The 12110-nt window shown below is 38.3% G+C and overlaps 2 protein-coding genes across 2 annotated transcripts; one reads left to right on the plus strand and one right to left on the minus strand.

The window, feature by feature from the left end:
- Positions 1-3072: 3072 nt before the first annotated feature.
- Positions 3073-5174, plus strand: LOC108319738 (uncharacterized). Its single transcript, XM_017550976.2, has 3 exons — positions 3073-4178; positions 4266-4349; positions 4890-5174. The coding sequence occupies exons 1-3, from the start codon at positions 3506-3508 to the stop codon at positions 4994-4996; spliced, it is 864 nt and encodes a 287-aa protein (XP_017406465.2). The 5' UTR covers positions 3073-3505; the 3' UTR covers positions 4997-5174.
- Positions 5175-10115: 4941 nt separating this feature from the next.
- On the minus strand, positions 10116-11840 carry LOC128197517 (uncharacterized). Its single transcript, XM_052879573.1, has 5 exons — positions 11582-11840; positions 10845-11036; positions 10719-10761; positions 10425-10502; positions 10116-10191 (listed from the first exon to the last, which is right to left on the minus strand). Exons 1-5 carry the CDS (start codon positions 11838-11840, stop codon positions 10158-10160), a joined length of 606 nt encoding a protein of 201 aa, XP_052735533.1. The 3' UTR covers positions 10116-10157.
- Between the last annotated feature and the right edge of the window lie 270 nt (positions 11841-12110).

Here is a 12110-nt window from a genome sequence, read left to right on the forward strand (position 1 = left end):
ACAAGTTTTTTCTCTTTTTTTCTTTTTTCTAATTTGTTCTTTTACTTTATTAATTTGTCTTTATATGATGTTTTTCTATGAAGACTGCTATGTTCTATAGTGGTGCGTAACATTAGAGCTATTTATTTGTTGTATTATTGATGTATTATATTTTAGTCTCACTTAGCTACCTTAATAAGCATTTCACTTATATTGCATGTTACTTAATTCTTTTAGTACTAAATAAACAAATGAATGTTTTTCATATTTTATTATCTGTTTGGACATATTCCCAACTTTACAATTAAGAGATGGCAAATGCTAACACTTGCATCAAAGTTATGTATTATTGAATACCAGAGCAGGGAGAAGTTGAGCTATTTTTTCCCCCATAATTAACTCTAATATATTTATTCATTAATCTAATGGTTAGGTTGAGATATTTTTTAGAATTATTGTATTAAAGAATCTCAAAATGAAAAATGAGGATTAAAAATATAAGGGTTAAATATGTTTTTAGTCCCTAAACTATTGGCCGTTTCTGGTTTTCGTCCCTCTTTCAAAGTAAGGTACAATTTGATCCTCATTCTTTTCGAAACTTTGGTTTTAGTCCTCAAAAACTAACACCGTTAAAAATGTGCTGACGTGGCTAACGGTAGACTGACACACTATTTTTTTTTTCTGTTTCTCACCATTTCTCCCCTTCTCTCTCTTCCTTCCATCTTCCACCCAACTTCATCTCTGGTTACATTTTCCACCCAACTTCACCCCTCTTCTTCTTCTGTTCTTCACACCACTCCTGTTACTCTCACCCCTCCCTTCCTTCATCCACTCTCACCCTCCCCACACCCCTCCACGTCCACCACCGTATTCTCTTCCCCGATCACCTCCTTCTCACGCTCTCCAACACCAAAACCATCCCTTCTCACCTACTCCACTGTGTCTACTTCCTCAACGCCTCACCCAATCCGCTTCTGCTCCCCCTTCTCTCCACTGACCGCTACGATCAATTCCGCTCCATAGCGCTGTCCGCTTCCCCCTACAAATTTCTCCGCCGTCGATTTGACATGGCGCGGCATGGACCACCACCTCCCGCTGAGAGCCACGATATATTCACCGGAAACTCCTCTTGCGAACCTGGAGGGGGGCGCCGCTACGGTCTCCGAGGGGCTCAAAGTAGAGGACGACGAAGTTGGCGACCGGAATTCCGCCGCAAGTCAATGGCCAAAAGAGGAAACAATGGCTTTGCTCAATATAAGGTCTGACATAGACGTTGCTTTATACAAACCCCAAAGCCCCTCTCTGGGACCAAGTCTTAAAGTAAGTCCCTCTTCGTTTCCCCTGGAATCCCCATTATTCTCAAGCTTATTCCCTAACTAGTAATGCTAATGTTACACATATATGTACGATACTGTATACATTATAGTCGGACATAGTTAAGTTGAACCATTTCTTTTTGTCTGTGTGATGATAACGTAGTGATTGAATTAATTTGAAAATCTTTTGTATATTCAGGAAATTAGCGGAGTTAGGTTATAATAGGAGTTCGAAGAAGTGCAAGGAGAAATTCGAAAACATTTACAAGTACCATAGGAGAACCAAGGAAGGTCGTTGTGGCAAATCCAACGGTAGCAAGACTTATACATTTTTCGAGCAATTGGAAGCTTTAGAAGGATACCACTCACTTCCGACTCCCTCTGTAAGTGCCCCAGAAACAGCAACGACGAAGACGACCCACGTGCCCGACAACAACACCAACGTCCCAACAACAACACCAACGTCGATGTTATTTTATATGTGGTTCCGTGTTCCGTGAAGTTGGGTGGAAGATGGAAGGAAGAGAGAAGGGGAGAAATGGTGAGAAACAGAAAAAAAAATAGTGTGTCAGTCTACCGTTAGCCACGTCAGGACATTTTTAACGGTGTTAGTTTTTGAGGACTAAAACCAAAGTTTCGAAAAGAATGAGGACCAAATTGTACCTTACTTTGAAAGAGGGACGAAAACCAGAAACGACGAATAGTTTAGGGACTAAAAACATATTTAACCCAAAATATAATTAATGAAATTTTAAGTTCTTTGTAAATTTGAATGTTTTTAATGTAATTTTATTCTTAGCTAATGAGTGTTTAAAATTTGTATATTTGTTAACTAAGTTTTTGTTATTTAATAGAGATATATGATTAATATGGAACGAAATTACAATTATTTAAGATAGCACGTTATTCGGTTAATAAAAAAGTTAAAAATACTTGGATAATTCATTTAAAAATATACAAATCTACAAACAATGATTCTTTAAAATAATTCTTATAAAATTAATTTTTTTTTTAATTAATATCTACTTTTTTACCAAGTTTGTAAACATAACTAAAATAATTTGACATTTTCAAAATATAAATTTTTTAAGTATATTATTTGGATTCCTTTATTATCATTATAAACGTTTTATGAAAATTAAATTGAAATAAAATGATTTTACTAATGTTTTTGTTGTTAATTTACACTTTTAAATAGATGAGATTACTTTTTTTAAAAACGGAAATTTGACAAATAATTTCGAATATTTTGAAACTTATTTTGTCGAAGGAAAACAACACTTACCCTTCTAAATTGTGTTTTTTTAGAAATATACTTCCAAAAGTTTAATTTTGTTTGAATTGATTCTCAAATTTTATCTTATCTATATACAACCTCCCAACTTTAATTTCATTCCTTTTGATTCTTAATTCTTTGTACAAAAACAGACAACTAAAACTTTAAATAAAAAGAATCCTAACATAACAACTACTTTTATATAAAAAATATGATAAAAGTAAGAATAAATACATATTGATTTAAATGATATTATAAGTTTTTTATAAAAGAAATAATATAAAATGAAAATATCAAAGAACTAATTTTACATAAAAAAATATAATAATACTAATATATTAAGTCAAACACTCATTAAATTTTTTCCAAAAAAAATAAAATAAAAGTTTGTATGATTAAAAATGACCTGTAATTTGTGATTGATAATATATGTACCACAAAATAATAACACAGTTGTAAAAAAATTGATAAAAGAAATTGTTAAACTTCCTTTAAAATATTACCCTAAAGTCCAAAACCCTATTCACTACTCTCTCTCTCTCTCAGGGTTGATCTTTTCTGTTCCTTCGGTTCATCTTCATCCTTCTCTGTTCATCTTCTGCTATTTTCTTTTCACTGTTTATTTTCTGCATTGGTTCTCTCTCTGTTGTTCACCTTCTCCGTCGTTTGTCATCCCTGAGTTTCTTCTTCTCTCTGTTTCTTCCTATTTTTTTCTTTTATTGTTACTTCCTCACGAATAGTCTGCAAGGGAAACTGAATCGCGAATCACACGATTCAGATCCGATTCATGTTTCGATTCAGGTTACAAAACGATTCTTCAAACGGGAAGTTTCGCGGAGGAAGGTTTTTGTAACTAATAGGGGTTCGAATTGTACGATTCTAACTACACTTTTCAAATTCTAAATTTGGTGAGTGTAGTCTTGCCAATCGTAAAATGGACTTGCCTAATCGTGATAAATCGCAGAGTGTTTCTGTGAAGAAGACAGCTCTGAGAGATCTGCAGAATGATAATAAAATCATGGTGCCAACCTCTGTTGGAAGCTCTTCATTTTTAAAGGATAAGGATCCTGGTACTGATTCCAATAGGGTTTCCGGTACCAAGAGACCCTTGTCTGACCACCCAGTGAACCAGAATCTCCAGCAATCTCCAGGCAATAATTTTGCAAATGGACATCTTGTGTATGTCCGTAGAAAATCAGAAACAGAACTAGGCAAGGGCACTGCTTTTGAAAATTCAAGTGTTAATGCTTATTGTTCACACTCGAAGCAATTTTGTTGCGAAGAGGAGAATGCTCAACCAAAATCTCAGATAAAGGAGCCTTCTCAGATAAAGGATTCAAAGGTTTCTTGTTTCCCAGCATTTGCACCTTTTCCTGTGGCTTCTTCAATGAACTCATCTGGAAAGTCTTCAGTTCCTGTTTCTCTTGGGAAATCTTCAATCAAGTTAGCACCAGTTGAGTCCAATTATGTGACAGCTTTTTCTGGCCCTACTACCACCACTGGTAATCCAAAGGGATTAAAAAGTTTTCACTGGGAAGAGCGATACCAACAATTGCAGATGTTTTTGAAGAAATTGGACCAATCAGACCAAGAAGAATATATCCAAAGTATGTCCAGGAACCGTAGAATAATAACTCAAATGTTTTCTTATGAAGTTCTTGATATTTTGTTTAGCTGATATTATCCTTTGCCAGTGCTTCGCTGCCTGTCATCAGTTGAACTTAGCAAACATGCTGTTGAGTTAGAGAAGAGATCAATTCAGCTTTCATTAGAGGAAGGTAATGGAATTGTTTTTCCGCTTGTTTCCTTATAATCGTGGATTAGAGTTGATTCTGAATGTATGCTGAATGTGGGTTGTTGAATTAGGCATTAAATAAACTCTTTATGATCTTTCACTTTCTATCATGCTTGTGTTAGTTCAATCAATACGAGTCTGTGAATTACTTTGATGTCTTCCATAGCTGTTATGCTTGGGAACTCATCTGCCATAATGCAATCCAGTACTTAGTTTATGCTTATCGGAGCTTTGTTTTATGCTTCACGCTTTCGATTGACAACTATCAGCCCTTTGACATGGTTTCTTTTTCTCACATTCATTATTTTAAATAGACCTTTAACTTTACTATATGCATATCATTCGTATTACACTATCCTGGAAGGTAGAACAGAGAAATGATACATTTGCATTTTGTTCGAGTTGTAGCTGTTAGCATCCCCAACCTGCATGGGTGCATCCTTATCTGTAAAAATATTTTCATCAACTGTGTCAGATTTAGCTGACAGAAAACAGAAAGCTGATGTTTTTTCTATGATGGCAGCCAAAGAATTACAGCGTGTTGCTGCTTTAAACGTCTTGGGTAAATCAGTGAAGAACTTCAAAGCACCAGTTGATCACGACGAGTGTTCAGACAGGTTGAAGACTTGATCATGATCTTCCCATTTGGGCTGTTGTAAATTTCCACAGGCAGTGGAAACTCTCTGACTTTTTGTTTTGCTTAGAGTTTATGCTGGTTCTCTTCGAATCTTCTAGTTGACAGAAATTATCCAACACCTTGTTCACGAAAATTGAAAATGGTTATCTGTTGCAGTTTGTGCTTCTTGTACACAGATTGGATACCCTTTCTTTCTGCTCTTCTTACATAGCCTACTAAAAAATGATTTAGGCTTACCACTTGAATGATTAAATTTCATGTGTATTTTCATAAGAACCATACTTTTTTTTCAATAAGTGTACTTTCATAAGAACAACTGTGAAATCATTTCACAAGTGTGGATGTTAATAACAACCTCAGAATCAGAATATAAGGATATTTCTGATCAAAATTTTCTGATGTAGAAGTTGTAAAGTCTCCAATTGGCCTTCATCACAAAGGTATTTAAAGGTCAAGTCCTCTAACTGTTACTCTTAGTTTAGTTTGTTATGAGTGATGTACTATTATAAACAAAGAAGAAAAAAGGGAACAAAAGGTTATTATTGGTTTGATTCAGTGTAAGTGAAAAGAAAGCACACATATTGAATGATGGAGGTTGCATTTCTCTAATGCAAAAACATGGAGAAAAATAGGAAAGTCCAACATAATAAATTATATATAATCTGTGTTTGACCTTCTAATATTTTATTCAGTTGAAAAACATTCTCATAGTTGATAATTGGACCATACATATAATAATGACTAATTAAAAAGGAAAATGATACTTGAACAACTTCATTTGACAACATTTAGACACGGGACATGTGTCTAAATGTGAGCGGTCCACGTTTTTAATGAAAAAGCTGTTCAAATCTGACGTGGCAAGGGCCGGGCAGGGGTTAGAAGTTGCGTTTAAAATTTGAAATTCATTTCCAACATTGTAGAGAGAGAAGCGGCGTGAACATTCAGAGGGAGGCTGTGACCTAGAGAGAGAGCCCGAGAGAGTTGGAGAAAGGGAGTTCGAGCGAGAGAGGTCCGACGGATTGCTTGCCGGAGTGCCGCCGGACAACATTGAAGGCCGTCAGAGGTCCTCAACCCCTCCAGCCGGTTCCGATTCACGGTCGCCGCAGCTCCGACGTTGGCGAACGAACCGAAGACGGCGTCGTCTTCCCTCCGGCCCAGCGAACTAGGTGCGCGTTCTGAGTCTCGCTTCGTCCCACCTGCTTCCCTCCCTGTGCCGGACCTTTGCATTCACCGCCGGAGTGTTGCCGGAGCATCGCCGGAGTGTTGCCGGAGCATCGCCGGAGTGCCGCCGGAGTGGCGACTGTACGGTGGACGAAAAAGAGGGGTTTTCCGGGTTGTTAGTCCCACCCACACATTTTTCTTCCTATGTGTTCCAACCGGCACACGTTGTGTTCACTGAAGGTTCGTTTGTTTTATTTCAGTGGAATGAAGCTTTAATCTATGTATGATGTTGTTTGTGGATGATTTTGGTTATGTATGATATGTTGTTTGTAAGCTGTAAAAATATGACTTGTTCGATGACGGTGGAATGTTGTTTATGTATGATGGAGGTGGTTTGTTAATAGTATTTGTTGGATGAATTAAATGTGTGGTGATTGATACTATGGACATGACACATGGGTTATCACATGGAATCATTAAAAGTGTAGAACTGTAGCACACTGATTCACATTTTATTCGAATTGTTGGAGAAACAAAAGTGCATTATTACATTCAAACTGTAGCAGACTGACTGGAAAGAAACACACGCAGCTGCCACGGTTCACATTGGACAATTGGGCTTTGGCAATTTAAGGAAGCAGCTACTAATTCACTTGAGCTGGGAGGGTGTACTCGGTCCAAACAGCTGATGCTTGTCCAGCTTAGTGAAGCCACGGTCCAACACAAGATCACACATTCCGCACCAAGGCAATGAGGCCCACGGAAGAAGGGAATGTAGCACTCCAGCCGAAGAGAAAACAGAAGAAAGCAAGAAGTGGTGTACACGTGATGTAGAGCTGGACACGGTGCATTCCATTTTGGAACAAGAAGCACACTACACGTTGGAGGCAGCAGAGCATACAAGAAGCGTGGGAGATATTATTTTCTTTGGTTCAACTGGAAGACGCATGGCCTGCACACTGACGCCCCAAGAGAATAACAAACACATCCAGCATGGTCCGGAGGAAGAAAATAGAAAAGAAAGAGGCTGCACTCATTCACGCTCGGGGACTGATAACTGCCACCTCCAGAAATGCAGAAAGAATAGCTGCACGCTTGCTGCCACTTTGGTTCAGGAATTCTCTGAAAAGAGGAGTGGAGAAATTATTTTTGTAAGAGAGGTGGAGAACAAGAGAAGGTGGACGGCCAGGAGCAGGGAGATTCTCCAACAACAACTCTAGGTTCTCATCTTTTTTCCAGGGGCTCTAGAAGAAAGGGGGACGACATTCAGCATGCAGATGGGGACGGGAGAACTCTCTCATATTGTTTTTGTTTCTTGGAGAACGTTGCCTTGAGAGAGGAGAACTGCACCCAACCCACACCTCAGTACACATCCAGCTGCCATATACTTCTCAGACGAACTCTCTCACCTTTGGCTCTTGGTCTTTGGAACGTTGCTTTTGGAGATAGGAGGACTGCATCCAGCTGCCAACTTGGAGGCGCACGTTCACTAGCCACCGCGTACGTACACATCCAGCTGCAAATGGTTTCGCTTGGAACGTCTTTGGAGAGCTTGGAATGAGAGGTTGAAGCAACACTGCATCCAGCTTGGAACGTTCTCTAATATTAATTTTATATTTTCAGGTATAGAAAGTTGAAGCAGCACTGTATCAAATCCAATTTTTAAACAATTTAAGATAGGATATTTTAAATCTATTTAAACTGATAATTGTCAACACCCAATTTCGTCCGGATTGACTAATAGATTTGTTTTATTCATGAGTGTAAAATAAAAATAAAAAAATAAAATAAAATTAAAATTAAAACATAACAATAAGAAAAAGAGCGTTCGTCCTCCACCGTTCGTCCTTTGCCTTATTCCACCGTTTGTCCATCATTCCTTTACGACGTTCGGCAATTCTCAGCTTCAACCGTTCGGTCATAGTGTTTTAGTGAACGTTCGGTCTTCATTTGAACGTTCGGTCTTGGTGAATTCTCATTTGAACGCTCGGTCTCAAGGATGTTTCTCTTCAGCGTTCGGTTTTGAGCGTTCGGCCCAATATGGTTTGATCAGCGAACAACGCTCAGCAAAATAGCGTTCAGTCACATTATGTGAACGCTCGTTCGGTATGCTTACTCTCAGTTGAATGTTCGATCTTGATGGGCGTACTTCCAAAAAGTATATAATAGGTGTTAATCTGGTACCGTTCGGTCAGGCTTTGATTTGATACTGTTCGGTTAGGTGCTGATGTGATACCGATCGGTCATGTGTTGTGATCTTTCGGCCAGGGTGCAAAACGTTCGTCCCAGTGGTATCCGGTTTAATAATGTTTGATCATATTTGTTTTTAGGTGGCGAGCGTTCGGTTTTGGCATTTTGATATGCTAGTGATTTTAACGCTCGGTTTTGGCGTTTTGGTAACTCTTAAGCGTTCGACCTGGATCAGAGGTTTGTGTATGGTCATTCGTCATACAACGTTCGGTAGCAGATCCCGTATTGCCCGAGCGTCCAAAAGTAGTGGTGGCTGCGTTTTTAAATTTGTTGGTGATTGGCATAGTAGACGTTTACCAATATGAGGTGTACGGTTCGAATTTAATTTTCTGTATTGTAATGAATTTTAATTTGAATGAACAATGTCATTTAATTTCCTGTTACTGAATTGTCAATTTTATTCTACTGATGCGATTAAATTTCTGCTGAAATCTGATCTGTGTTGTTGTGTGTCTGCCATTTAATTTATATTGTTGTTGATTGTTTGCAATTTAATTTTTACGTTCGTTTGTACTGATAGCTTTATTGTGCGAGTTTACTGTTCCTGCAATTGCGTTTCTGCTGGTTTTGAATTCTGCACGTTTACTGTTTCTGCCTGTCAAACCGTTCGGTCTTTAACGTCACTGTTAGAGATCGTTCGTCCATCTTTGCTCTGATTTTTATTTGCTCTGTGACGTTCGGCTTGTCTCTGTGTTCGTGCTTGTTGTTTATCGACCGTTCGTTCTTAATCTTCATACCGTTCGGTCTGTTAGAGATCGAATGGCTCCTTCATTTATACTTACATCTACCGTTCGGTCACAGTATGGATGTTCGGTCTTTACCTTGCTGCTTTAACCGTTCGGTTGATTCTTTATTTTCTGGTTTAGCTCTGGTCTTGGTACCTTTAGCTTGATGAATGAATATTCCCTTACCGTTCGGTCAATAACGTTCGTTTTTGTGTTTGGTTTAGTTTTCAATATCATTTTCCATTGCCTGTTATCTTCATACCGTTCGGTCACCTAATACCGTTCGTCCTTTTCAGTAACTGTTTAAGCTGCTTTTACCGTTCGGCTTTATTGTGCTCATTTCTGATTTACTGCCTTAACCGATCGGCCTTGTTATAAGAACCGTGCGGTTAGGACGCTCGGTATTTAGCCCTTCTTTTTCCACTGCGATTCTAACCAAAAATATTATAAGGAAGAAGAAAAATAAAGAACTGGTAAAATTTTTTACAAACTTTGGAGCAAGAAAAAACATAATATTATTTCATCCATAAGAATTTTTACGTATAGCATAGCTGCCTTTTAATAAAAACATTGTATGTCAACTCAAAAACAATCGTAACTAATTGAGTAGATATATATGAATTAACCAACATTGACTATGTTTCCTTTTTCATCATGGGTATGACTTAAAAGCCACGCGTAATCCTTGGACATCATTTGAAGTTTATGGGCAATAGAAAAATTTCTCAAGCTCGGATCAGGGTTGGCATGAATATTATACACACGAGGACCAAACGTCGGAGCTGCGGCGGCCGTGAATCGGTACTGGCGACCATGAATCGGTACCTGAATTGAAATAAAAAAAGAGCGGCCCCAGTCAGCTAGAAACATGATTTGCATCTCCCACCATAGATAAGAGATGGGATAAGAGATGAGTAGAAATAAATAAGAAATAGTAAAATAAGTTCAACCATTTTTTGAAACCATTTCTTCTCTTTGCCTCTCCCAACAAACATACAATATTATTTCCCTCCTCTCAGCCAAAGGTGTTAATTATACAACTAATCACCCTGCATGTTTTTATGCCACCAAAGATCTATAAATTGACGTACACATATCACATCTCTTGATATAGTTTCCAACAAAAAATTATCACAAATCAAGATTAAATTTTAACAAACAACTAAAGACACATCCAAATCCACATCTATGTTTGGCACCACTTACTGTAAACAAAGGCTAAAAGATGTCAGTAAAAAAATTGACAAACCACACGAAAAGATGATAAAGGAATGTGCTGTACCATTGTCCTGATGCTGCAGAGCAATAAAGCCCGGTATTTGGATCATAATAATAGCCCAAACTGCTGCTATAATAGTACCTGGACCATCAAATATTGATGTTAGAACAAGCTTATAACAGCTCTTTTTGGTAACAGAATTCATTAGAAGAAGAAGTGGGTACAAACCCTCAACTTTTGCCACCTCCTTAATACCATAATGATTTTTTTTTTGGTTTTGAAATTTACAACAAAGATAAATAATGTCATGTATATCAGACTATTTCCCAAAATTTACATGGAAGAGAAGAGCCATACCCAGAAGATTCATCATACACATAATCATTTTGCAATGCTCCACCTGAAAGAAAAGTAGAACAATGTTAAGTAAATACTAATCAAATAAAAATCAGTAACAAAGACTTTGGAGGCCAATTTACCTACCCTCAGTGCCAGAATTTATGGCGTCCGATGAAGATTGACTAACTGTATTATTTTCATCTGTAGATGGCTTACTGTTATCATCCTCGTCAGCAAACATATCATAATCACCTTCACCAGTGCTAGAGGCTTCTCCACTAGCCAAATGTTGATTTGATGGGCCTTCTTTTGCCCGAGCTAACTTCTCATATCCTTCTGAAAAGGGGAGAATGTAGAAGGCATAAGCATTAAGCAGTTAATACCACGAAACAGGAACCCTTCACTCCTTCTCATAAACCTAAATATCGACAACATCATAGAAAGAAGAAAGAAGAGCCAAGGAAAAATTGACAATTAATAACCTGCCCCAAAATCCAACACTTAACTAATATGGAGGCCCAAAATCCGGATCAAACTTAATACTCAAAGGAAGTTTATAAGAGATTTTCAATCTCATTTTTTCAAGTTCATCACTCAATGCATATTCTCCATTTCTTCCGTAATCAAGCTCAAAAATATGGTTTCTATTTAAATACATAAAAATCCTAAATTTATGAAAATATAATATAACTCAACATACCTTTTTCTTGTCTTAATAAACTTCATCCTCGTGATCAACTTCCTCCATTGCAACAATACCTACACTACCAAATAAGATCCAAAAATATTAGAATAACAACGTATCATACATAACCAAAATCATCCACAAACAACATCATACATATATTATACATTCATTCCACTCAAATAAAAAAATGAACCTTGAGTGAACACAACGTGTGCCGGTTGGAACACACACGAAGAAAAATGTGTGGGTGGGACTAACAACCTGGAAAACCCCTCTTTTTCGTCCACCGAACAGTCCACACTCCGGCGATTCTCCGGCGATGCTCTGGCGATGCTCCGGCGGCACTCCGGCATAGGGACGAAAGGAGGTGGGACGAAGCGAGACCTTGAACGCGCCCCTACTTCGCTGGGCCGGACGGAACACGATTCCGTCTTCACTTCGTTGGCCAACATCGGAGCTGCGGCGGCCGTGAATCGGCAACGGCCATCAATCGGTACCGGCGACCGTGAATCGGTACCCTTCAACGTTGTCCAGCGAGCACTCCGGCAAGCACTCCGTCGGACCACTCTCTCTCTCGAACTCCCTTTCTCCAACTCTCTCGGCCTCTCTCTCTAGGTCACAGTCTCCCTCTCAACCTTCGCGCTTCTCTCTCTACAATTCTTCCAAAATCAATTTCAAATTTGAAACGCAGATGTTGAAAACCCTGCCCACCCCCTTTCCAC

The sequence above is a fragment of the Vigna angularis genome, chromosome 6 (genome assembly GCF_016808095.1).
Source record: "Vigna angularis cultivar LongXiaoDou No.4 chromosome 6, ASM1680809v1, whole genome shotgun sequence".
Classification (NCBI taxonomy): Eukaryota; Viridiplantae; Streptophyta; class Magnoliopsida; order Fabales; family Fabaceae; genus Vigna; species Vigna angularis.

Bases quoted from the DNA above. Each gene is read 5' to 3' on its own strand.
- LOC108319738 (XM_017550976.2), top strand. From the start codon at position 3,506: ATGGACTTGCCTAATCGTGATAAATCGCAGAGTGTTTCTGTGAAGAAG. The intron at 4,179-4,265 runs GTATGTCCAGGA...ATCCTTTGCCAG, and splicing joins CCAAGAAGAATATATCCAAA to TGCTTCGCTGCCTGTCATCA. The intron at 4,350-4,889 runs GTAATGGAATTG...CTATGATGGCAG, and splicing joins TCAGCTTTCATTAGAGGAAG to CCAAAGAATTACAGCGTGTT.
- LOC128197517 (XM_052879573.1), bottom strand. From the start codon at position 11,840: ATGTTGGCCAACGAAGTGAAGACGGAATCGTGTTCCGTCCGGCCCAGC. The intron at 11,037-11,581 runs GTTCATTTTTTT...TCCCCTTTTCAG, and splicing joins ACACGTTGTGTTCACTCAAG to AAGGATATGAGAAGTTAGCT. The intron at 10,192-10,424 runs GTACAGCACATT...AAAAACATGCAG, and splicing joins TCTGCAGCATCAGGACAATG to GGTGATTAGTTGTATAATTA.